General features: G+C 36.5%; 2 protein-coding genes across 6 annotated transcripts; one reads left to right on the forward strand and one right to left on the reverse strand.

Annotated features, from left to right (window-relative positions):
* Positions 1-1,801: 1,801 nt before the first annotated feature.
* LOC103709141 (DNA polymerase kappa) lies at positions 1,802-22,807 on the forward strand. Of its 5 annotated transcripts, none has more exons than XM_039114357.1 (15): positions 1,802-1,945; positions 3,382-3,554; positions 4,732-4,905; positions 5,039-5,162; positions 5,246-5,346; positions 5,489-5,575; positions 6,344-6,439; positions 9,612-9,732; positions 10,481-10,609; positions 11,715-11,806; positions 12,079-12,190; positions 13,792-14,129; positions 15,677-15,915; positions 16,355-16,504; positions 22,683-22,807. In XM_039114357.1, the coding sequence occupies exons 1-14, from the start codon at positions 1,876-1,878 to the stop codon at positions 16,473-16,475; spliced, it is 1,977 nt and encodes a 658-aa protein (XP_038970285.1). In that variant the 5' UTR covers positions 1,802-1,875; the 3' UTR covers positions 16,476-16,504; positions 22,683-22,807. The 5 variants fall into 5 exon arrangements, with proteins under 5 accessions (XP_038970285.1, XP_038970284.1, XP_038970283.1 ...); XM_039114356.1 differs by lacking the exon at positions 22,683-22,807 and adding an exon at positions 16,597-16,879; XM_039114355.1 differs by lacking the exon at positions 22,683-22,807 and having other exon boundaries at positions 16,355-16,755.
* Positions 18,477-26,940, reverse strand: LOC103709182. The gene is given in 6 exon segments (XM_039114668.1): positions 18,477-19,971; positions 20,333-20,513; positions 22,705-23,769; positions 23,935-24,399; positions 25,865-26,805; positions 26,808-26,940. Coding segments are annotated over 6 exon segments (3,747 nt in total). The 3' UTR covers positions 18,477-19,009.
* Positions 26,941-27,262: the final 322 nt, after the last annotated feature.

A 27,262-nucleotide genomic window follows, 5' to 3' on the forward strand; every position in this document is an offset into this window, starting at 1 on the left:
TCGCTTGCTGGCCAACGACAGACAAGGACATCGCCATGCTACTTCAACCATATCTTGCTACAACTGTTAACGCCTACTGTTCACATGAACGGACCGCACCATGTGCCTCAAGCAAACTCTAGCTATGCGCCATCTGGCTTGAAGCCATCTCCTCCCATGATGAGGACGGGCTATACCTCTACAATCTAGGCACTTTTACGGAGACTATAAATAGCCGCAACAGGTAACGTCGCAGGAATTTTTGGACCAATAAAGATCCACCCTACTTGATCATCGGAGGGCCCTCACTGGAATCACCGGTAAAGTTTTGTGCAGGTACACCGTCGCGAAGGAGGCGGCTCACCTTCTTCCTCAACATTCCGGCAGCTCCCTCGGCTCCTCCGGCGTGGTCACCTTCAGGCCAAATTTGAACCGCAAACAACTGTAACAAACAAGAGATGAGTGAGTTGGAATGAAACAATCTTCTTACTAATAGGTTAAGTATATTAAGGAAGATAATCTAAGGTATGTGCATGCTGTGGAATTGATGAAATTGAATGGATTTTTTCTAGACAGACTGAAAACCTCCTCCTAAATTTCAGGCACTTATATGGACATTGTAAGCATAGCCTCATGGAATAGAAGTTCCTGCCAACTTGTTTTTTTTTTTAATTTTTTAAACAGAAATTTTATACATCATGGGTACGGATACACCCAATGAAAAAAAAAAAAGGCCTGTTGGTTCTTCAATTTGAGGTAACATGAATCTCAGAACGAGTTTGCTAGATTTTTAAATGTCCAGTTTTTCTTGTGAGTGTTTTGGCATGCTTGGACAAAATGATCAAGTCGTAAGGTTATAACAGCCATAACAAGAAGCTCCTAAGCTCCCATTGTTTGGTAAGGTACTGAAAGAGAATGCTGCTGCAAGAGTTGAATTGGGTTACACTCATCGTAGGCTTGTGAAAAGAAAAAAATGATCATGATTAATTTTATCTTAATTTCCTAGAAAACGAAGTCATGTGCTTCAAACGTTTATTGCCTATACTTTTAGTATTAATTCAATTGGATAAAATGAAAAACTTTGATGTGATTTATAATTTAGAATAATCAAATCCGCTAACTAGTCAAACAAAAAAGTAATTTTGCTTTTATTATCCATTATCAACAAATTATTTATTATAAATTGTGAAGAGGTTGACAAAGCAAAATTTTTTTTATCATTACGGTCACTAATGGCAACCTTTAGGCGCGTATAAACGGTGTAATGCCGGTCTTTGGATTCTTGGTTTCAATGATCGATCTTATCGGACGGATGTGGGCAACGCGCTCTGAAGCCCCCAGAAAACTATACCACGGGGCGTATGGTGTAAATAAGTTGGGTTCTGATGGTGTAAATAAGTTGGGTTCTGTCGAGCCAAATCCATCATTACAATTTTTGATCCAATAAATTATTCGGATCAAATTGGGTTCATTTATAATCCAAATTTTATTAAAAAAAATTTGGGTTTGATTCCGACCAATCTATTTATGACTTTAGAACTTATTTACACCAATAATTCTATAGATTCGAATCGGAACGAATCTGGGCGGATTAAAGAATTAAAAATTTAAAAATATCTAAATTTTAAATTTAAAGAATTTCAAATCCACATTTGACCTAAAATATAAAAAAAATTTATTTTAAAATCCAATCCAGCCTTACAGTCCCCCAAAATAAATTGAATTAGGCCTAAGCAAGCCAGGTCGGATTGGATGACGGTCAACCCCGAGTGACGGATTCAAATCGCGACCCACACGGCGACTATAAATATCGAGGACGAGCGTTTTGTACGTTTCGGCGGTCGTTTATTTTTTCTGTTTTTCCGCACTCTCCTGGTTCTTGCCTTCTTGGAGAAGATGGGGACGACCTCCGATGGAGATCGGCCGTGGCAGTCCTATCACACGGCCTACACCAACGCCAAAGCAGGTAGTTTGATCCTCCCAAGAGATTTATCTAGGAGTAGATCCACTCCGTCTCCTCTTTTTTCTATTATTTTTCACCCAATTTTTTTAGGTTTGTAGCTTTTGGTCGTAGAGTTCTTGATTCTTTCCCTCTTCCTCTCTTTGATTTCTTGTTTTAGTAGTTCTTTTTTCTTGCTTTAACCCTTGTATGAGCTGTTCTCAAGATAGCAAGATTAGAGTTGCCTGTTTCTGCTCCGTTACCTTTTCTTCAGTTTGGGTTATTTACTTGGTGGGCGTTCTGGCTGGATGCAACAACGAGTCTGCTTATTTGCAAATGAGTTGAGCGCAGTTGGTGTATTGGGAATCGTACTTTCTTTCAGCTGGGCCTGATTTTTCTTGGAATTTCGTGTGTTTTTGGTTGGTTCTAACCCTAAAGTAGTGGATTTTTTAGTAAGGAATTTAAGAATGCATGAGTGTGTGTATGTAAAGGGGCATTTGTATTGGATATTTCCTGGGATGCAACAAAAATTTGTGGGGTTGGAAATTGGATGAGCATGTCAAGGTTGAATATTGATGCCTTTTTTTTCATTATTACTGAAATTAGGGAATGGTGTAAATGGTAGGATGAATGAAGTGAGTTAGGGGTGGTGTAAAAGGAAGGCTGAGTAAAGACAGTTAGGGATTAGGAATCATGCCGGTCTACAACTTAGGTAGAGACATGCTCGCATAAAACTAAAAATGGTGTTATAATATTGTAGTTGCTGATCATTGCCCTATACACGGGATGGTGCGGGTTCAAGATGTTAAGCTTTACATATTCCTTTCTTCACATCTCAAAAAAGAAAGATCCTTATATAACTTCTTATGCAACCATATTCTTTAATCAATCTTGTGCTATGTTGATCTTCATGAAAAAGAAAGAATTCTCTTTTGATGATCTAGACTTGTGGAAGAATTCTCTTTTGATGATCTACACTTGTGGTCTTCTTCTTACAGTTTTAATGTTATCCTATCAAGAAGAATGCAAGAATCTGTCTTTTTCAGAGATCAGATTTGGGACTGAGGTAATTGGTGGAATTTTACTGTGAGGGGTTTTGGGTGTGTCTCCACTCTGTTGTCTTTCCTGGTCCTTCTTGCACCTTCCTTCCCTGGGTTTATTCCCAGTCTGTTTCCTCAAAATGGAAAAGCATTTTCTGCTCCTCCTTTTTCTGTAGTTTTTTCACATTGTTTTTATTTATTTAGAAAAGATCAATATGTGGATGAAATGGCAGCATCGATTTCTGTTACATGTTTTTGATACATAAAGAAATGAAGCTTGTCTATGTGTATGTTAATTTTTAACTTCATTTTGTTATGGTGCAAGGCTGGTCAAGGGTAATTTAAATAGCTCTTCATTTACATATATTTGTCTGTAGTATAATTGTTTCTATTTTCTAAAGTACAACATTTCATGATTGTTAGGAATGGAGGGAGTTGACAAAGAGAAAGTGCAGAGGATCATATATGAGATGAGTAAAGGATCAAAATATTTCGAGAATGAGAAACGTAAGGAGGCATATATTAGACAAAAAGTAGAGAATTTGCATACTCTGTGTGCAAAACTGACAGATAAGGACATGCCCCATTTTCAGGAGGTAGGCATATATAACTTTTGTAGAGTAACCAGATTTTTTTTGATACAAGAACCCTTATATTTGTATCAAACTGAAATATTTGTTCTGCCTACCTTCAAAATATGGTTGTTTTGTTTTAACAATGACTGCATGAAGAAAACAAATTGCAATAGTGAACTTCATTTTAAAGCTTTGGGATATTACAAAGTTTTTTTCTGATTCTTTTCTATTTTAAAGCACTGTCCAGCATTTTGTTTCGATTTAAAAACCCTTACATTTGTATCAAATTGAAATATCTGTTATAACCTTTAAATTATGTTTGTTTTGATTTAATAATTACTGCACAAAGAAAACAACTTGCAACAGCGAACAACATTTTGAAGCTTTGGGATGTTACAACTTCTGAATATTTTCTATTTTAAAGCATCTCCCTTGTATTCGTGAAATCCATAGTTCTTGCTTATTGTTCTTGACTAAGAATATGGTGGGGCAGCTACAGATTGCCTATATGCATATTAATGTGTATTTGCATTTGTGTATTCGCATTTTAATGTAACATGTGAAAGATGTGAATATATTCCATATATTGAGTTCATATCCATATGTAATGATGTTCCATTGTAAGATCTAGAGAAAGAACAAATGGACATAATTTGCATTGGTGGAATTAGAAACATATGTGATGTATGTTGTGGCTCAAGACAATGATCTTAGGTTTACTATTATTAATGAACTACAATAAAGCAATAATGGAGGATGAAAGTTCACTGTATACTCTCACACTGGACTACATGTATCATTTTCATAAAAATGCGTAAGAATGCAGTCTATGCACACAAAAAATAGTTTCTTTATGCAACTAATATCTGTAACAACTATTACTGTTATTTTTAAGCTGCTAATACTGTTAAAATTCTGGCCTTTGCTTTAGCATAATTATCGTTATTGAGGACTTGAGATCTTGTTAATATTTCATGGTTCAAGACGTAAAAGCATTTCCTTAAGCATTTGATTCTCTTTAATCTTTTTATTTTGCTAAAATATATATTAACTTTTGGCAGGCATGGATGATGTAAGATTGTAATTCCAAAGCAAAATATATGGGGTGTGGCTTGTTTTTTGCTATAGTTATTCTAGATATTTTGTGAGGTTCTGTGGAAACTTGATCATGATTCATTTCTATCATGCTGCCTTCCAGGTGGCTAATAAAAAAATTTTGGAGCTGGAAGCTTCACGTGACCTTTCAAAGATATGGCTGCACATTGACATGGATGCTTTCTATGCTGCTGTTGAGACATTAGAGAATCCATCTTTGAAGGGAAAACCTATGGCAGTAGGTAGCATGTCTATGATATGCACTGCAAATTATGAGGTGTGGTATTTGTATACATTTCTCATTGCAACATTATCTTCTATGTTGAAGAATAACATTCTAGGACTTGCCATATCATATGAAATTTCAAGTGTTTTTGTTGATTCTGGATTTATTACTTATTCTGATCTAGGCACGGAAATTTGGGGTTCGTGCTGCGATGCCTGGTTTCATTGCACATAAATTATGTCCAGACTTGGTTTTTGTTCCTACCAATTTCGAGAAATATACTTATTACAGTGAACTAACAAGAAAAGGTTCGCTCTATTACTTTTAAATAATTCCTGTTAGCTCAATTGCCAGGCTAACATGTTAATCAGTTTTCATTTTATTTGTTCAGTTTTCAGAAGATATGACCCTGACTTCATCGCAGCTAGTTTGGATGAAGCATACCTAAATATAACTGAATCCTGCAATGAAAGAGGTCTTAGCAGTGAAGAAGTAAGTTCAGCACGATCAGCTAATAGCCTAACCTCCTAACCTGTGAATTTAAGACTAGTGGTTCTTTAATGTCAGTTTTTTCATAAATCATCGTGCTGGGCGTGACAGTCTCCTGACATTGTGCTTGCTTCTTTTTTCGAAGGTTGCTGCTGAACTCAGGAATAATATTTATGAGGAGACTGGTCTCACATGTAGTGTTGGAGTGGCGCCTAACCGCTTGCTTGCCAAGGTTTGTTAATGTATCTTATTCATACTTTATTATCTTGCTAACAGTATGTAAAAAATTAGGTGCTGATTGTGATATATCTTTAGAGTTAACATATGGCTATTTGTTTCTTCCTGTACTGCATGTGCCTTAATTCATTATGTCGTTCGTAAGCCAGTCCTGTGGTCATTAGCATTCCATATTTATCCCGTAAATTTTGGCCCTACTCATTTAAAATTCTGTTCATGTGAAAATAGGCTACCCTATTAAGTGAAAACATTTCTAGCTATTTATGTTGATATGCTGATAGACAGTGATTGGGACCAAATTAGCTTTAAACCATCAGATAGATACAATGATACTGGTTAACTTAAATTAGCTTCAAGCAAACATATTGATACAATGATAATGGTTAACTGCATATCCAATTTCACCACGTGGTCTTTGTGTTTAGTCTGCTAGCCTACCAGCTTGTATTTCTGTAAGAATTGGACTGATGCTTTGAGTTGCTACAGTAACGATTATTTATGTTTTTTTAATTTATGTGTTCATAAACTGAGAATTGTCTTCTCCTTGTAATGACATGCATCAAACTTAAACAAGGTAAAAGGCCAATGAGTGTTGCTTCTATAGTTTTTTTTTTCTTTTTTTTCTAATTGTTGGTAGGATGATTGTGTTGTCTTGAACTGTCATGTTTAACAGACATAACCTATCTCAATAGTCTTAAATTTGTCTTTCTGTGCATAACTTATCTCAATAGTGTTAAATTTATCTTTCCGTGTCTTTTGCTAGGTTTGTTCAGATATTAACAAACCTAATGGGCAATACATCTTACCAAATGACCGGAAGGCTGTGACGACCTTTATATCTTCACTACCTATAAGAAAGGTATTTCAGCCTTCTTTATTGAACTGCACGGATTTGACATTGGAAAATGTGTGTTTTCCCTGCAGGTTTTCACAATACAGACACATGGTTTCCTTTGTATATATATGTATTTTTGGTCTCTGAGGCCAGTTGAAGTAGTTTATCTGATGGAGGAGATAATATTGGATAGGAAGAAATATAACCGAACAAATAGCTCAACAAGATTCACTATGGTGGAATTGATCTGATGGGTTAGGCTAGTAAGCTAAGATCTATTGATGTCATCAAAAAATCAGAAAAGTCCAAAAGATACTCTAAAATATGTGCTTATCTCTTTAATTTCTGGACTCCTTTGCAACTCTGATCTTTTTAGCATACAAAATGATCCTTAAGGAAAATGCAGGCATTAAAGACATGAAACCTTGACTAGACACCAAATCATTGTTTTAGAAGCATGCTGCAGTATGTGGGCGGTCAAGGAACCACATAATGACTCGTCAATAATGACCGCTGAGCTTAGAGCGGTCTGGAAGGGTGTCTCCTATGCAAGGCAGATACTGGGCACGGGTCGCTTCTTCCTCGAGGGGGATTCGACCACGGTGATTGAGTGGATCCGGAAACGGGGGTGTTCAGTCGAGGATTGGCTGTTGCTCCACGATATTTGCAGGGCACTAGGGGAGGCTGACTCTTACTAGGCCATGCACGTATATCGGAAGATGAACAGTACTGCAGACTGGGCTGCTTCGTTCGCGGCTCATCACTCTGGAGGTTTCTTCTGAATAGACCACGAGGTTGTGCCTATACCTTTGTGTAGTATTTTGTTTTCTGATTTTGTTAGTTGTATCAATACTCGTCTGGTGTGGGCCGCCGATGTATCAAAAAAAAAGAACCACATAATGCATATACAATATGTGGGCTGCATTTGCGAGTGCATAATGTAGTTTCTATTAGTTAAATATTTAGAAATAAATGTAATACATTAAATACAATAATAAGATAACGATAAAAATATTTTGGATGCATAATAGCAATATAAAAAAAATAACAATTGACAATTAGTGCTTATTATTTAGTACCTAATACCTAATAGCAATAACTATAACATTATATATTTAACATTATTATTACCCATATTGGGCCCACCTAAAATCACATTTGAACCACCTTAGTTGCAGGGGCTCGCATAAGAGTGTGCTGCATATGTAGCTCCAGAATGTTAAAAGGGCTACCAGATGGAGCTGCATAATGCTATTTTCGGTCCATAAATGGTATGATCACCCAAAATTACTGCAAATAGGCAATGTGGTGCGGTCAAGGAATTGCATGTGCATGCTGGCGCAAATGTGGCTCCATTCACTGCATTTTAAAACACATACTGAATCAATTCTTATTATAAAGTATTCTCTGTTGCTTTGATACACTATCATACTGTTGATAACGACAAATGCAAACGGGCAAATGAATTTACTTTTTTTTTATCTGGATTATTTTTTGACATAACGCAGAAGTGGTGATAGTTTTCATGCTTTGTACTGGTTACATAACAAAATTATTGAAATTGTTGATCTCATGGTTCAGTAAGTTACATAAAGAAAATTGTCATCACTATCAACCTTGTGGCGTAAATTGGTTCTCTTCAGTTTTTACTGTGTTACTTGACCTTTGTTTTTCAACACCTTTCCTGTAATTTTGAGTGTGGCTCGGCTTATTGTCATGATAGTGAAATTCTTTTGCACTGCCTCTATTCTTCAAATGAGTACACTTCTCTAATCATCTGTTTTCTTATTTGCAAAATCTATTGAATTAGTCCATAGAGTTACTTTAGTTTCACTTAAATTTCCATATACTTTTTGGTAATATTATCTAGCAATAAAACTTATCTTTTTCTGCCCCTTTTTAAAAAAAGGTGGCTTGGTGCATGAGGCTCCCAACATTGCAGGATCTATAAGGGGTTAGATGCACGTAACCTTACCCCCACCCGCAGAGAGGTCATTTTGAACATGTGACTTCCAGGTCATAATGGAGCAACCTTACTATTGCGCCAAGGCTCACCCTCTTTTCTCTATCTCTTCTAAATCTATCTTAGTTTGTTTATCACAAGAGATCTAGTTATAGCCTGTTAAGCATTTTGAGGCCCATAAGTATAAGAGTGAAGACTGCCTGACTATATCATCGTTTTCATTCAACCCTTTTTTGGGGTGGGGGTGTGGTGGGGTGGCTTTTCTTTTATTTTCTTTTCTTTTGGCCATTTTAGCTGTTGGTTGGTCTTTCTAACTATGAGATGGGATAGCAAAAGAAATAAACTTTGAAGGTAATAAAAATTATTCTCAATGTAGAATTAGTAAACTTGATACCGTATTGTCTTTCCCAGAAATTGTTGATTGGTCAAATCTGAAGGGTTCCGTGCACACTGGTAATGACATTATTCAAGGAGAAGCATAGTGTTCAATTCATGGTCTTTTCATGACCAGTTTGCTTCTGTTGCTAAGAAAATTTTACTACATTCTTTGCAACATATCTAGCGTATGTTAAAAAACTATATTGCCTAGTCAATGATTCTTTGGCTGTTCTGCACATGGTGCATTTGTGATAGATGGGCTATTTTCTCTTCTCTCACTTTAAATTAAGATATTACTGTATGTTATCTTTGTTGCTTTAAACATCATTTGTTTTTGTCATTATGTCTTTGATTGACTGATTGATATTTGGAAGATTTAATACTCAATCAAATAGTCTTATTTATCATTTCTATTTTTATAGAAGATCTAGGAGACATGATTTTACTAAATATAGGGTATTTTCATTTTCTTTTAGCTGTATCTCTAATGCGTAATTTTTTGGCTTGCCCCATTTATCATCTGGCAGTGGATTAATGAGGCCATAACCATTAAGTAGATTTTTCCAAAATTTAGTATACTGCATTGGTCACCTTTCATCTTTATATGCATTGTTTCTTTGAGTGTTGGTTGTTAGTCTTTTGTCCAATCTAGTAAAGATCCTTTGATTTTGGCAGAATTTTGGCTATTTTTTCAAATATCATTAATTCTGTGATCTTGTGTATTTATGGAAAGTTTAAGGTTACCTTTACACTGCAGAATTGTCTTTTGGTTGTTTAATTTTTACATCTACTTATATTCAAAAGGTCTTATGTGTCATTAGATCTGATATGTTGCTTAAAGATCTCTGCATACAGATAGGGGGAATTGGTAAGGTGACTGAAACCATTTTAAAGGATGTACTTGGAATCAACACTTGTGAGGAGTTGCTGCAAAAGGGTGCATTCCTGTGTGCGCTGTTTTCTCATTGTTCAACTGGTCAGTATACTAGGTACCATTAATTTATTATTTTATCTTTTTGTAGATATTGAGTATTTATTTCTCAAAAAAATCAAGAATAGGAAATAAGTCTGGAAAAATTAGTACAATAGAAGATGAAATAATTATTAAAAACTTTATCTTACTTATGTACAAAGGACTACTATCATGATAATTTTAACTCTTTAAAGGAATATGAGAGTATTACATCATCTATGAAAATATTTAGATACATGGTGCAAGTATGGAACTCTTCTAAGTTTTACTGAACCTTAGCAAAAATTCAGAATAAGTGGCAGGGAGAGGAAACATCTCTGTCTATATATAATGAGATATAAAAGAGTGAGTTTGAACATGTGGTTCTATCTTGGAAACTTATTAGCCAGTTGGTTATGCTATTTAGTAATACTGGAAACTAAGTTGCAGAGTTGTAGTTGTATGTGGTTGTAAGTCAGTGGAACCAACAACTTCTGAACAAGTATGTAAGCCCCATCAAACATAACATGGGATGTAAAACGATTTATATTGCAGGAGCTTTCCAAGAATTTGCAGCTTTTCCTTTCTGATTATTTTGATTCTCTATAAGATATCTTACACCTCTTGGAAGATTTTCTATATGATTATTTATGGCAAAAGAGAAATTGTTTGCCCCTCTTTCTGAATCTTATTGATGTTACATAAATATCTTATGCACCTCTTGTATACTGATGGTGGCTAAATGTAGTCTAATTGTACTCTTCTGCTGTAGACTTTTTTCTTTCAGTTGGACTTGGCTTAGGAAGAACAGATACTCCTGAACAAAAGTTGCGTAAGAGTATTAGCAGTGAGAGAACATTTTCTGCCACTGGAGATGAACCAATGCTTTTACAGAAATTGGGTAAAGATGTCCAACTTTATTTTCTTCTTTCTAAATAATTATTCTGTTGCTTATTGATTGGTTGTTATGTATTATGTGGTATGATTGGATGTAAAGATTCAGACCACTATTTCTAATATAAATAGTTTGTCAAAAACTATTACTATATTGACATTTGGAAGAAAGAAAAAGAAAAAGGTAGAAATAAGAAAAGAAACAAAGGAGAAACGGAATTTCAAACGACGGGGAAAAAATATGATGAGAGAAAAATGTTGCATTGGGTGTCTGCTTGGCAGGAGAGGGGGAGGGAAATAAGCTAAGATGACAAGGCATAAAAGTATTTTGACTTTGGTGTTTGGTCATCGCCCTAAAGATAACACCTCAATATAAAGAAGTTAATTGGAGCCCTAAAATATCCTACAAGGTGGACTCCATCTAATCTTGTATATGTACATACCTCCATACTCCTATTATATGTAAATGTGGAACTATTAGATGCCAACCATTTATTAAAGATAGCATCTAGAAGTTATCATTTGTAACAATAATGATCCTCATAGTATTGTATGTTTAGCGAAATAGGACTATTACCTTAGCTTATTTATGTATTTCTGTGTTGCCTTTTGTTCCAGACATGGTTATATTAGGGACATTGATGGTGCCTGATATTGAAAACAATAATTGTCAAATGACACGATTCAAGGTGTGACATAAGCTCTTTTGGCAGTAGGCCTTTAAATTTAACCTTTTCCCCAAAAGTTTTGGACCATTCCACATGTTCTTTCTTTTGGGCTATTAACATTCTCCCCGCATCAACCGTCAACGACATTGCTTGAAATGTCTTCACATTTCATACTGTGCGGTTATTTTGGCATCATCCCAGGACTACCGAACTATGACAGATTTACCCCTTTTTCCACAAAATATTTTCTGCCCCTCTGACATGCTAGTAAACACTTTATTCCTTATATTTTGTGATTTGTCTTCTAAGAAAACTTATTTGAATTTTTGAGTTCACAGTGCAGTGCAAAATTTAGAAGTATTCCATTGTATTTATTTATTCTATGAAGTGATTGTCAATAAATGGTAGATAGGTGCTATTTTTTTTTTACTTTCTTTGTTGCAGCGGATATTGCAGAAACATTATCAAATGACATGCAGAAGGAATGTCTTTGGGGACGAACTTTGACACTAAAATTGAAGACAGCATCTTTTGAGGTTTCTTTTATTTTTTATTTTATTCCCAGCTGATATCTTTCTGTGTAACTATTTATTACTGAACACCTGCAAAACTTTGAAGTTTCCTACCAAAAAAAAAAAAAAACATTTTAGGACTGAACAGCAAAAGTGACTGTGGCATCTTTTCCAGATTCCTGCATAGAATTTGTGCTTGTTGAACCTGCATATTTTGTGAAGAATTCTTTTCTACTGTAATTGTGTCTTATCCTCTACCTATCATTTCCATATGTACTGACAGTAACAAACTGCAGGTTAGAACTAGAGCAGTATCACTGCAGAAATTTATTCAATCAAAGGAGGAAATCCAAACTTATGCTTCCAAGGTGTTAAAGGCAGAACTTCCTCTTTCTTTGAGGTTGATGGGTATGTAGAATGCTTGTAAATTTCCTTTAATGATCTTCAGTGCATGTTTGTTACTTCCAATTAAGACATATATTATTTTGATGTTTGTTATGGTTCAATGTTCTAACTTGTGAATTGGCAAGTTGAGACTCCTTTTCACAAGGTGAGAAGAAATGCATCGATAAAATTTGGAAATAGGACATGGAATTCCTAGAATTGCAATGGATGATTTAAATTCAAGTATTTCATGAGTTTTAACTTGAACTTTTGGGTGGCTAAATTGTTATAAATTAGTGTGCCATATTAGCCCGTCTATAAATTTGAAATTAGAGCAAGAAAATTAAACTAGCTAGTACTTATCTTGTTTATACATAAAAAGATTATTTTGACAATAATGATGTTGGTATTTAAATACTATTATTATTGGGTCAGGGCACTGTTGAAGATTTATGGGAAAAGCCAAGGATATGTGTACATTCTGATGTTCAAGCAGTCTATCTATATCCGTGCATTCATGTTCTATCTTCCAAGCTTATGGCTAATCCTTTAACTTTTATGAATGTAACATTGCCAAAAAATGGCATTTTGTGGACTCAAGTTCCAGCTCCATTGTTAACTTCCAGCTCATACCACTTGTGGATCCTCCATGGCTGCCTGCACAAATATTTCTCGAGTAAATTTGGACCTCAGTTCAAGAACATAATCTATTGCTTAGTATAAAGAATTATGCCTCATCTGATAAGCTAGGCAAGAAGAATACATCTGTATATGTTGATGTTTGAAGTTCACCTGATCTTCTATTATGGTTTCTCACTCGTCTTTAAGCTCAAGCATCTCAATGTCAGTTGTCCGTTGTATCTATATTTATGCAATGCTAGTCTAAAGGAGCATATATTGAAAGGCAGTGCAGCCAATCCAAATATTGTTTGGGGGAACTGTGCTTCGATCCAAATAATATTGGACCTAGGATTTGTCAGTCCATTATCACCTTCAAAAGAACTCCCGGACATCAAGAAGATAGCGAAGATCAATTCATTCCAGAATAACCAAATCATTATAGGTTTATTGTCATATGCTTTCAAAATTGACATTCACATTATTTCAAATATATCTCAACTGTTTAACTTGTATCACATCACCCTGCTTCTGTTTATAAGAGAGGAGTGTGATGCATTAGCAGTAGTGATTGATTCAAAATAATGGAAATGCTGGACTGGAAAGATATGATAGCAAGAGATCTACAGAGCAGGCAGCTTTCTTGTGAGTGTTTGCTTAAGTCAGCAAAAAATGTGATCCCATAATCCAGTTTGCTTAATAAAAGTGAGGTAAATACAAATGGATGGTTGAGATTATATGGGATCTTTTGTCTTCTGACTCTCATTGATGTATTTATCCGAGGACTGTATAATATATCCATTCCACCAAGAAAAACCCAGTAAGCTGATTTTGGAATTTGCACATGGCTTCTTGCATTCATCTGTTATTTTGGTAAATTCTAAGTTGAAGTGTTTTCTGTATTCCCTGGCATCAGATTTAACTAAAAATGATTAATTGGTTTCTAAGGCTTCTTTTAGGTGGTCTATCTATTTATCCTTGACTGATATTGAAACTTAACTTTACAGGCCTGCGCATGTCACAGTTTCGTGATGACAAATGCAGTCCTCGTGATCCCATGCAGAAGACCCTTGCAAGTTTTGTCATCTCAGGAAATGTTACAGCAAGTGCTACATGTGTCAACAAATCAAGTATTTCTGAGTTCAGTGATGAGCATCAAATATGTGATGCACAAACTGATCTTTCAGTTCATCGTGAGAGCTCTGCCTCAAATGATAATAAAATCTCTCTTTCATATGAAACAAATGATGTACTTGCATCCAACCAGCTGTCTTGTGGACTCAAGTTTGCCTCCACCAGTAATGCAGATGGAATAGAAAATATGGGTAATGGGTGCTCAGAGAAGGTTTGTATCTGATTCTGAACTTTGTTTTTGTTCTTGTGTTCCTTTTTGAAACTTGTGTTTTTAATAATGTCTTATTGATGATGACCAAGTAATTAAGATTGATACTCTGAAGGATTATTGAACCATATGCCAACATATTGATATATTAGTACTCTGGAGACCATTGAACCAAATAAAATAAAGCAAAACGAACAAGAGAATTAGCCATTTTGTGCCTATATTGATGCTGACTGTTTGGTATTAATTAGATAGTTATCACCTGATAAACCTGAGTTATTGATTCACATCAATCCCCAGAAACTTGTTCTTTGGTTTTTAGGATTGGACAGAAACTCTCGTAAAAGGTGATTCGCTGATATCATATTAGCGAGGTCTCACTGTCAGCCATCAGCTATCAGTGACGCGTTTCCTAGTTCTTCATCTGATATTGAGGCCTGATCTATGAACACTATTCAAAGAAAATAGGGGACATAAGGGTTCTTATGCAGTTGTTCGAAAGGCTTAATTTTGATTGAGATCTTCACTTACTAAATTGCCTCGCTTTTATAAACAGATTTCAATACTGTTAACCACATAAATTTATTGCTAAGAAATAAAATGAAATCTTTTCCTCTTTCAATGCGGATTTGATCCTTTTAGTTTTATCTTTGAAGGGAATGTTTTTCCTTAGTGCTCTTTTACTTGAATTGTTTACAATACATGGATGTAAATCAGGATATGCTTGAACCTAATTTACTCTGAAATCCCCTGGCTGTCATTATGTGACCGTTCATGATGGATCTTTTGTACATTGTGAAAGCAGGGTTTCATCATTGCTTCGTTATATCAACTCTATTCTACCATAAAAGCTTGTAGTGCATTGTTGAAAGTTGGAATTACACCTGTTCATCACTTATTCCATCAGAATGAACGTTTTTTCTTCTTTTTTTTTTCACCAACCATCACTCCTAAATATTATTCTTCAATTTTTGACCTTTGTCTATGATCAATCAACATGATAGTTCTTGATGGTGATTAGGGTCAGAAGTCCTTTAATCTTGCCCAGGATAAAGAGTAGAAATGAAGTGCACAAAATTCTATACAAAAATTTATATGAACATGTAAACAGACCTAATATTTATTTCAACTCCTGATTTAGAGCCAGTTTATGCCACTGAATTTGACTTAAACATTGTGATTTGTGAGATCTATGATTGCTCAAAGTGGCATGCCTTGCTTTTTTTTGGGGGAAAAAAGTCTTTAAACTAAGTGTCTTGTTGCTACCTAATTCTTTAGAACCGGAGACAGAGTAGTAGATGTGCATATGTTCATCAAAGTATCAAGTTTTCGTTCCTCACTTATGTTTAGTTTTTATTTGTAGAATAGCTGACTTGTGAACGTGTTACCAGTCAGGCAGTCAGTGTACCTGCTCATTCATGAGCTTGTTAATTATTGCATATCATGAGTGCCAGTCTTTCAATCCTTTGTCTTGGCAAGTTATAATCCGTGTCTTACATTGTAATGTTATTTGTGGGTTTCGAATTGTCTGAAATTTTCTTCCTCTGCAGTGTGATAGTGTAGAGACAAAAAATGAGATGATTAGCAACTTCTCTGGCCATAAAACAGTAGCTGCATCCAGTCAAAAGGTAGAACTTTCATGGGTAGATGGCTATATTTGCTCTGTTTGTGGGATTGAAATGCCTCCAAGTTTCATCGAGGAGAGGCAAGAACATTCAGATTATCATCTAGCTGAGATGCTTCAGGAGGAGGAATCTGTGTATGGCACAGGACACCTTACACAGGAGAGGTACCATGAACTAGCCTTGTGTTTTAACTAGCTCCTCAAAATTCAGGAGAAATGTAACTTCTGTAGTTTATGATTGATTATTTTGCATGCCTGCTTATTTAAAATTTTTATTGTTTTAGCCACCATTCTCCTGTTTAGATTATTATTTGTTGCATTGCTTAATGTCTTAGCTTTTAGGTTGCTATAATTTCCCCCTATTTTAGATTTTCTTAGAGCTAAGTGTTTGGCATTACTTGTTAGAAATTCATATAGTTAAGGTATTATTCATTACAGAACAAGTAGCAGGTTCAAGGTTATAGGAAATGAAAATGTTGATCTCATTACAGTTTATCGAACTTTCTGTCTGAGAATTTAGGCATGTTATGGCATGAGTTCACAGTATCTTCCTAACTCAGTATGAGATTAGGCTTATTCTGATTATTGTGTTGTCCTTCATCAGGTCAGTGCGAAAGGCACTGCAAGCTAAAGAAAATGCTCGGAAGAAGCTGAAGTCTTCCCCAAACAAGGGAAGGCATATCCCCATTGATGCCTTCTTTATCAAGGGCAAGAAAAATTTGTAGCATTAGCATTCGTTTAGAGATGTGAATAGGTATTGCTCCTTTTTATGCCCCATTTAATAAAATTTTTATGTAGATACTGGCTCCTAAAATTTCTGTAACAAACATTTCTGATTCATGGTAGGGAAATATGTGCGCATATCAGGAAGTCAATCTAAGATATATGTATGGCGATAGCCCTGGTATTTCCAAATTGAAAATTCTGTTAAAAGTAGTTTTGTGGTCTTCCTCTTCCACTATACTCACTTGGTATTATGTTATCAATATTGACAGAATTATTTCAGGTTTTCCTCTTGCACCTTAATCACTGGTATTGACTGTATTATGTTGGGTTCTGTTTATTATGTCAGGTCATATGACGGTACTAGATATAACGAGGATTTAAAGATTTTGTTCTTTTGTTTTTATACTGAAATTTTGGAATAAAAATTATAGTATACCTGTTGTGGTTGCATATAGTTTAACTTATTATGCATTTATATTTTCATCGTAGTATCATGGTAGAACGTTGAAATTATTAGAGCATCTTGATTCTGTCATAATCCTGTGATTATGAAAAAATTATTTGCTAAATATTATAAAATTTAAGACACAGATACTGTTATGGAACATGTGGAGTTGTGATGAAGCCAAATCCAAAATATAATTCACAAGGCCTAAACCCATTTCTTATGTCAAGCATGGATCAATTTAACTAACGCTCGACAGTTGATATTGTGTTTCTAAAATTATAGCCTAGTTGAGCTTTGTTCACGGCGATGACAAATTATTATCTACGTCTGGCTATGCTAATTTGAGAAACTGGTGAATCTAAACTCCAACCTCTAGCTGAGCTCCCATTTGGTTTCAGTCGGTTCCAAATGCCGCTTACTACATTCTTATGGATGCTCACATTAAAAACGCAAGTAGGATGGCAGCAATGTCATCGGCCGGGTACTTTGAGATCGCTGGAGAGGTAAATTATTGTCCAGATATCATGAGGTTGGATTTACTAGGAATAAGGTAGTAGCTGTTTTAACAGTCATTATTGGCTGTAAGATGGGATTATGTTGGCTTATGAGCAAAACTGGGATGCCTTTGTGAGATAAAGCCAACTAATGTTATACTGGACATGAAACCTCTGTTAATTGCATTGCCAAAACCTGTTAGACTTGTATTTGGGACATGAAGGAAGATTCCAAGAGAGTAAAAACTCAGGGCCAGATACCAACAATGATAAATTCCAACGAGTGGTTCAATGAATCATTTCAAGTGTATATATGCTCCCAATTCAGGCACGTCATCCTCTTTTTTAACATTTCATTAGTTCGGCTGCTACGAGTTAGAAGAAGGTGCTTGAATTAAAGAGTGTTATCGTGGATATTTTCACTATAGAAAAAGTCGGCCATATTTTTCATTTTATTTGAGCTATTAAGAAAGCCTCGATATGGCCCTTCCAGACCCCACAAACTTGCAGAGATTTTCTTGGGTGCTGCGAGAGCGTAAAAGTTCCATTTAAAGCCCTCTAGAAACAGTGCACCCCAAATAAAAATAAAAAAAATACGAAGAAAAACGAAATTCTTCCAGGGGTTCTGTGAGGAGAGATGAAAGTTCATTTTCTTAGCTCTACCATGTGAATTATCTCGTGATTCAATCATGAACTGTAGTCAGCAGTTTGCTGAACTTATATTTTAACAAACAAACATGTGGGAATTTAATTCTGATATAATAACACAGAATGCTCTGTCAAGACTTACTGCAGTGACTAAAATAAATCTTTCCAGATGGATAACAGAAGATACAATCCAGCACACCTCTTTTTACCAGCCGGCTAAATCAGCTTATCTACAAATGACCAACATCAGAAGTAATGTAAAATCTGAAAAATTTGAATGTTGATTCAGAATTCTAAACCCCACACCAAAAGAGAGAAAATATTGATTTAGATTAAAGCTACGGAGCTGCAGTCAGAGGTAAGCCATGCAAAAATGTACTGCAGAAAAGCACTTTCAAGACTTATTGCGGTGACTAAAATAAATCTATCCACATTGACAATAGAAGATATAGTCAAACGACTTGCCCCTGCTAAATCATCTTATCTACAAATAACCAACACAGGGAGAGGTTGCTAAAACATGCATATGTGAATGTTGATTTACATTCGTACCAAAAAAACAGTTGATTTAGATTAAAGCTGCAGAGCTGCAATCAGACACTAGCCACACAAGAAAATAACGAGTTCTCCCTTTTAAGCATCCTAATGTGAAAGCTGCAGATAGTATGGAATGAACCTGTATGGTTTTGGAATCAGAAACTGCCATTCCTGATATATCATGTGTAACATATGACAGTCAACTTGATTAAAGTATATATGGATCAGCTGTACAACTACTAAAGTGCTTCATTACCTTTGCAAATGTTGTTACTCTCACAAGACCTCAAGTTTTGCTCTTTCCCTCTACTCTTGAGGCAGGACCACTAAGTTTTCAGCCCAAAGCTTGATATTTGACACTTCTACTCCAGTAGTTTTATGTTGTCATCATGATGGCAGCAGCTCTTCATCTAGAATGAGTCAAAACAGATCTGATTAGGGTTCTGGCACTTTCTAACTGGTGCCTTCCATCATCAATGCTGTGATGGCCCTGAAGGTCTCTCTCTATCTTTAGATAGATCTCTTGTAAAGAGCTGGACATAAGTTTAAGTTCTTCCAAGCAAGCATTTTCTTTATCCAACAACTTCACACATGTAAAATGGAGCAGGCCTAAGACCAAGTCAAAGTCTGCCTTTTCCAGCCCAACCTCCAGACCTGCCAAGAAGACACAGCCTACAGCATCCAATATTTCTGGGCTTCCCTTCTTTAGCAGGATCACCAACCTCTCTATAAGCTTTCTAAATACTGAAGCCTCCAATGTAGGAAGATGATTGCCCTCCACATCTTGTCCAGTTTCGTTAACTGCATATAACTCAGTCTTTCCCAGAACAGAAAGCCATACTGGAAAATTAAGCCCAATAATATCACCTAAGTTTGAAGCGCCACCTTTCTCTGTTACCTTAATCAGTTTGTTGCAGCCTAAACCTAGTATAAGAACAGGCAGCCATGGCTTGGCAACAGAAGCAATATGGATTGCATAACTTAAGCCTGGATATGATTCGATGGATGTGACAAGGTCAAGAAGATCATTGGCAAGGTAGAATGCTTCCGGTGGTGGTGCTGAAGTTTCGCTAGAGTCTCTGAGCACCAAATGGAGTAACTTGGCTGCATAAGTGAAGGAGCTTTTTAGATATGTAAGTATCTCTTTTAGATCATCATCCTTTAATGGTGCCTTTTGCTGTCGATGCCTTCCAATGGCTGAGACAACATGTCTAGCATAAGATGATGCAAACATTAAACACCTTCCTTGGTTTTGGTTAACAAGGCTCATGGTTGCAGCATCAACAATAAACTGAAGAATTGATGTGACCAATTTCATCATATTTTGTAGCCTTCTAGCTTTGGGAATATCAGTTTTGAGTTCAGCACCTACAGGAAGGTACAAGGGGAAAAAAAGAGATTACAGAACCTGCAACAGTGAAAATGGAAAAACTGGTGGAAAAAGATGTCAAATCAGTTCAATAGTTCTCCGTTGATTGTTAGGTGGGTTTTTCCTGCTTGTTCATCAATTTTTTTAAAAAAAACAATTAATTAACTCTGAAAATGGTATAACTGGAACTTTCGGACAATTTATCATTAAGAAAAATGGCTTTCTCATGTCAGACTTGGTGATAACTCTCTCTCTTATTCACTTGGAAAAATGCGGATTATCATTCATTTATTTGTTAAATAGTCATATATTCTCTTCTTTTGAGTTTCAACTGAATGAATATATTATGTCTCTAGCTACCTTTGGTTGGGATTGATGTGCCATCTAGAGCTGCTTTCCGCTTGGATTTGCGGCGCACTGCAACTTTCTCTTTATGATTGGACTTGGAGGGCTGATCACTATAATTTTCATTAACAGATTCACAAAAGAGTTTATCAGCACAGTTGAGTAGGTGCTTCAATGAATTGTCAAATAATACCTGCTGAGAGGAAAACATTAATCAAAAGAAGTACCAACTGTGGGATGACCATCATATTCTGTTATTCAGAGCCATAGCATTCCAAATCCGAGTTTTTAAGACATTCAAACTAAAATCAATCACTCGATCTGACTTATAACTTAAAAGATATGAACTTTCAGAAATATAATGGGACCATTGATGTTAAATTAACTAAACATTGTAGATTTCAAGAAAACAATCATAATAGTCAATTTTTCGTGAAAGAAGTTCCCTATTTACACAGATCTTAGAAATCAACATGAGCACCATAATAATTCCTCTATACAAATGTTGGAATTATTGGGAAAGCGGAATGCATGTGGATTCAGGATGATTTACCCATGCAAGAGCTAAAGCAGCCTTCTGTCCATGGTTTTGTGTTCCAGCTAAAACCAAATTGAGATCTATCCAATGTCGATCTGTTGATCGGCCTCGGTTATTCAGCTAAAACCAACTAATTTCATCCAACTCTGAAGTAACCAATTGAAATCAATCATTACAAAGAATTAGATGTACATGTGGCTTATCTAGATTACTTTTGGTTTATTTCTTCATTGTTATTGCATCAAGAGAGGAGAGGATTGCACATTGGTGTCCATTGCATTGAATACATTTTCTCAAGATTAAAACTCAAATTTGGGTGGCAAGATGTCATAGCATTTGGGAATTAGGTTCCTAAAATACTGGATAAAAATAAACTTCATTCAGTCATTTTCTATACTATACTGTACATGCACCAGAATCATGTGGATCCAGAACTAGATTCAGCCTGTAAATATGGGGTCTGAATCTAAGTTTGAGTTGGACCTGTTGAATTCAAGTTTAATTTCATCCCCTTTCATTTTTAAACTCTAGCAGAACATTAACAAACCCATAACCCAAATCTAAACCATTCAACTATTTCGACAGCCCTTTTCAATATGCCAAAGAAAGTTTTGATATATACCATATTATCTAGCATAACATTGTGGAACAAATAAGTGGAGAACTAAAGAATGTAATGATGAATGCATGAACTTTTTAAATTGTAAAAAATGAAGCCCATAGGCTCAAATAAATATTTACAAAAACAGAAAGCAATTTTTCACCTCAACAGAATCCCCCAATCTACAAATGCCAAACAAGTCATGCAATCATCAACCATTTGTTGTCTCCATTTTCTAATAGGCTTAAGCATATTAACTAGAAGTTTGAAACCACAGTCATAATTAATCATCTTTTTGTTTGGTATGAACTTAATTATCATTTAGCACCATCATAGCTAGTTTCCTCAAACCCCTTCTTTTCACTACCATCTATGTCTTGTGTATTTCTCCATCATTTGGTCAAACAATATAATGACAATTTCAGTGCCCCTCCTGTGGATGCTATTCGTGCTCGTGCTATTCACTAATCCAGCATTTATGCTAAAAGAGTTCAATTAAAACAGAGGTGTGCATCAGATAGATGCTCAACTATCTGAAATAGGCCGCTTGAAGGAAATTATCTTTCCCACCACATTTAAACTTCACCTTGTATAACCAAACAGCCAATGACCGTCGGCTAATTATAAAAATCAACCTCCATCATGTTAGTGACAACAATACTAACCTGGAGCTTGTATTTGTCATTGTTTTTAACTATATTCACATATACACGTATAATTTGTTTTCTTCTGCTGGTTTCATCCTGATTGAACGCAGCTATTTTAATGTGCATAAAGGAAGATGGAGTAGTCAAAGACAAAAATGCCTTCTTAACTGCTGAGCAAAAGTGTCTGTAGGACAGCTAAACAAGGTTGAGTGTCACAAACGTGTGTCCAACATTAATGAAACAAACAGAAACAACTTGCAGTTTAGCTAAGTCTACAGCTCCAATAAATTCAAAGCAGAATAATGGAACCACTGATCATCCTGAACATAGTATTGGTGAGATTTAGAGCCCAAAATTCCCTATAATAGACCAAAATCAATAACAGAAAATTCAAAGAAAGTGTGATACAATAGACATCATCACATAGATGTAACTACATAAGAAATTCTAAATTATCATAAGGAAAACAGGAAAAGAGCTTACTTCTGGAGATGAGCTTGTTTCTTATAGGCTGTCTTTAATAAAATAAACATCCTCATGTAAATACAACTAAGATAGGAAATTCTGCATTGTTGTAAGGAAAACAGGAACAAGAGCTTACTTCTGGAGATGAGCTTGTTTGGCGTAAGCTACTTTCATGACTAAGATTGTTGGCAACAGTGGAGTCGACGTTTTGAAGTGACATGTATATTGCAAAAGCTGTATAGGCAAAGACAGGTGCTATGTCGAAGAGCTCACGGTACACACATTGTTCAATACATACCTGAGAAATGATTCTCAGAGCAGAAAATGCTATTTCTAGATTTGGAGATTTTAGCACATTATTTCGAGTATCGTCACTGGTAAGCAGTTTTTTCACTTGCCATGCTGCTGCAGCAGCAACAGAAAATTCTTCCTCAAAATTTGACATGACAGAATTTGATGATCTTTTTTCATTTGCACAACTTGTTCCCTTTGAAGTTTTCAGGGATATGTTTGCTTTCTTCTTCTTCATAGATGACACAGCTTCCAATCCAAATTTGTTAAGAAACTTCGAAGCAATTTCTTGCAATTTATTTGTCAACACTTCAAACAATTCATCAAACCGACCACAAGAAAACATCAACTTGTGAGCTGCCTGTACTACTTCTTGCTTCTGTAGATTCTCAGATAGCCCAACTGAGTTCACTATAATAGTCATACAATGATCATGTAGTCCCACCAAATTATCTAGAGAAACAACAGAAGCGATGCTTAAGAGAGCAGCCTGGGCTTGCTCAGAAAATGCTGCAGCAAACAAACCCTTCAACTTCTCAGCTGACAACAACTGATTGAGAGTTGCTTTAGTAGACAACTCACTTGACAAACTCTTGCATATATTGGCTGAAGCAATCAGTAAGCCATCAATCTGATCTAGATCAAGACCCTTAGGCGAAAGAGCTAGACTGGTAAAGATTCTGAGAAGTTCCATGAGAGACCTTGAGGATGATCCCTCTGACAAAGCAAATTCACAGAACCTTGCCCCAGCAGTTGGAGACCTTTTTATGAGCGAAATGCAGCGACTACATGCCTCCTTCAAATTCAACTTTGAAGGAAAGTAAGATGGAATTAGAAGCCTTGTGATTTTTTGAGCAACACGTGAGTGATCGTTTGCGAGTGAAGATAATAAAGCATCTAAACTCACTACCTGGAAAAAAACAACTGAATTTATATATAGCACTTATCAGAATAAATTATCCCACTTAAGAATGCAGTGATGATGAAGAATTGATCTGAACTCCATCAAAGTCAAAAAAGATAAGATCAAAATAAAATAATGAAAAAATTGCAGAAACAGATTATGTGTATTTACCTTATTGAATTGGAAAGTACGGATATCTCGAATGGCTAAAAGGAGATCAACAACAGCCACTCGAACAGAGATTACGGGATCCGAAAGCATGCAACCCAATCTTGGGAGGAGAATTTTCATTATTTCATGGCTTTGTGGATTGTCAAGCAAATATATGATACCATTCACTGTTGACAACCTTATCTCATTGCACATATCATGTGACATATTATCAATAATGTTGGCCAAAAACTTGGTTATCATTGATGAAGGAATAACTTCCCAAAATAGATTAAGAATGCGACAAGAACCCTCAACTGCAACTGTCCTCACTTCGGGACAGTCATCTAGAAGCAATTTATCTAATAAAAAGAATTGTTTATCAAGCAAGGCATCTTTAACCTCTTTTGTGACATCTGGATCTTCAAGTGGGAACATATCTAAGAGCAGATGCAATGCATTTTGACGAACATTGGAGTTGGCAACCTGGCAATTTGCATGGGTGAATGGTTATACAGCATAAAGGAGGTTCATAATCAAGAAATTTATCCAATCTTAAATGTAAATTCCCTTCCAAGTTCACCAGTAAAATTAAAGTAACAGGAACAAACAAGAGAACAAGTTATGTGTTATATACCATTTGTGAGCATTTGATCTACAAGGAACAAAAAATTAAAATCCTTTGACTGATGGAAAACAAATCAAAGAGCACTTTCTTCAACAAATAAAAGCACAGCAATTGATTTTTTAGGCACCATGTATGTTGTGCATCTAATGGAAAATTCGGTACAACAACTAGAAAGCATCAAAATTCAGACAAACTATAACAAATTTGAAAATGATCCAATGTAAAAGTCCACCTTTTGATGCAACAGTTATCATCCTCTCTGTTAAATGATCAAAAACCATATTTCCATAATTCTCACAAGAAAAAGAGAGCAGTCCACATCCCACCTGATATTTCCTTAATTTTGACAAGTTTACCATGTTTGTTCTGCATCCCCTTTTAGGCTGTTACATAAGGTAATTGAAGAACAAGAAGAAGAAGACAAGAATTTCTCGTCAGGAAAATCGTAGTCCTAATTCAAACTTCTATACATAACAGGATATCCTGCAGGACCTATAAATAATAGAGATCCATCTTTAAAAACCTTTTGGTTACAATTTTGAACCAAACCTGATCAAAATTGGGAGTTGGTTTTGGATTTGGTTCCAGAACTAATCAACAAGGCCAAACTTTATATACGGGTTGGTATTCTGAGAATTTGGATCGTTTCGTCATTTCTTTACTTGTTAGAAAGCATTTCTTCTGCATTAAACTCAAATTTTGTAAGTTTGAAGGACATCTGGAATCAGTATGATGTTAGATTCCATAGATCAGAGGCAAAAAAACAATTACATAGGTTTGGCCATCTAAGAGTTCAATTACATAAAATTACTACTGCTGCTACAAGCTTAATTCCAATAATATAGTAAACCCTGAATTGAGCTGATAACATTTTACATAGAACATGATCTTTTGATTATTTCAAAACAAAGATACCAAATATATATACGCCCACCATATTATCTTTAATTGGTTTTATTTTTTCACTGTTTTCCTTTATTTTAATTAATAACATATAATTTCTACGTAATTATAACCAAGACTGGAAAAATTAGAGCAAAACCATTAAAACAACCGCCAAAACTGGTGAAAGTGAAATTCATCTGATCCGGTTGAAACAGAAATAGAATTTTCAAACTATGGGAACCATCAAGCCATGTCTCGACTACAAATATTCTCAACAAAATTCATATTTTTGGATGTGACACGAAGGACAAAAAGAGAGGTGAAATTTGCTGCCCAGATTTGATTATAAAAGAAAGATATAGACAAAGGGTTTTGCATCTCCATGTGAATTACTTAAAAGAAAAAAGTTATGAAGAAACAGAAATCCAAAGAAAATACCTGCAGTGATCGAAACAGCAAAGGCTCTACAAGACGGAAGAGGAGCTTCTCAACACCAGCAGTCGCTCTCTGCTCAATAAAACCACCCAAAACCCTCCGGATAGAGGCTGCAAGCGATTTGGAACTTGCATGAATAGCTCCTTCAACCAGTCCCTGCAGGAAACCATCCTCAATTTCCTCCCTCAACGAAACCTCCGAGCCCTTCCACGCCCTGAAAAGGATATCAGCATAAGCTTCCAGCACCGACTTCTTCCCGAAAGGAATCTGAGACCTCATCAAGGCAAGAGCGTCCTTCGTGAGCTGCCCATTCAACCCCAGAATGAAAGCGACAAACCGCCGTCCCTCCTCCGTCTTCAAATACACCGGCGTGATGACGCAGCGGATGAGGAGAAGCCTCAAGTCCTCAATGCTCTCATCCACATAATCGAACAGCAAGAAGGCATCCCGGAGAGCGCAAACCCTTCGAACATCAGCCTTCTTGCCCTGCGTCAGCGACCTCGAGAGCAAGAAAGGGAGAGACTGAGGGATCAAATTCTCCCTCCCGGGGAGCTTTTCCTTCCACCACTCCTCGCAGAGGGTGGCAACCTGGGAGAGGAGGGCGGGGTCCATCTCGTAGAGGACGAGACCATCGTGGAGGGACTGGGCGGCCGGGAGGAGATCGGCAGGCGAAAAGAGTTTCTTTGGATGGGAGATGCAGAGGTGGGCGATGTAGGCGTAGGCGCGGAGGTTCTTGAGGTGGTCCAAGGTTTCAGAGGATGAGCCGGCAGGGCCGGCGGCAGGAGATCGGCGGTGGCGGGAGGAGCGGCGGGAGCGCTTGGAGGGGGGTGAGAGGGAGGGGCGGGCGGCGGCGGAGGGGGAGGAGGAGTGGAGGGAGGACTTGAAGGCGGCGAGAGAGCGGGAGACGGAGAGAAGGAGGGAGGGGGGGAGGGAGGAGGAGAGGGGGAGGATGGGAAGATGGAGAAGATTAGGGATTTGAGGGCGGATTTGGGAAGGGAGGGGGCGGAGGAGAGGAGGTCCTCGGCAGAGGAGGAGGAGGAGGAGGAGGAGGAGGAGGAGGAACGGAGACGCTTCCCCATTGGCATTGGAGTGGGGAGGAGATCTTAATTTCTTCGTTTCGGGCGTTCGATTCTGAGGGGAAGAGAGGAACGGAGTGAGGAGATGAGTCGAACAGGGGGGTTTGAATCGGGGAATCCACTTTCGAATGGAAGGGGCTTTTGGCGCTCGATGGGTAATTGGCTTCTGAATTGACGAAAATAACCTTGTACATTATGTCCTATTGTATTGCAAATATGTATCCTCGCCTGAAACAGTGAAACAACATGTTATTTTATTTTAATTATAAATAAAATTTGTATAAATAAATAATAAATTGTAAATAGATGTTAAAAGAACGAGCCA

The sequence above is a fragment of the Phoenix dactylifera genome, chromosome 16 (assembly GCF_009389715.1).
Source record: "Phoenix dactylifera cultivar Barhee BC4 chromosome 16, palm_55x_up_171113_PBpolish2nd_filt_p, whole genome shotgun sequence".
Classification (NCBI taxonomy): Eukaryota; Viridiplantae; Streptophyta; class Magnoliopsida; order Arecales; family Arecaceae; genus Phoenix; species Phoenix dactylifera.

Coding starts and splice junctions, on each gene's coding strand:
- LOC103709141 (XM_039114357.1), top strand. CDS start 1,876: ATGGGGACGACCTCCGATGGAGATCGGCCGTGGCAGTCCTATCACACG. Junction 1,946..3,381: donor CTACACCAACGCCAAAGCAG/GTAGTTTGATCC, acceptor CATGATTGTTAG/GAATGGAGGGAGTTGACAAA. Junction 6,440..9,611: donor CTTCACTACCTATAAGAAAG/GTATTTCAGCCT, acceptor CTCTGCATACAG/ATAGGGGGAATTGGTAAGGT.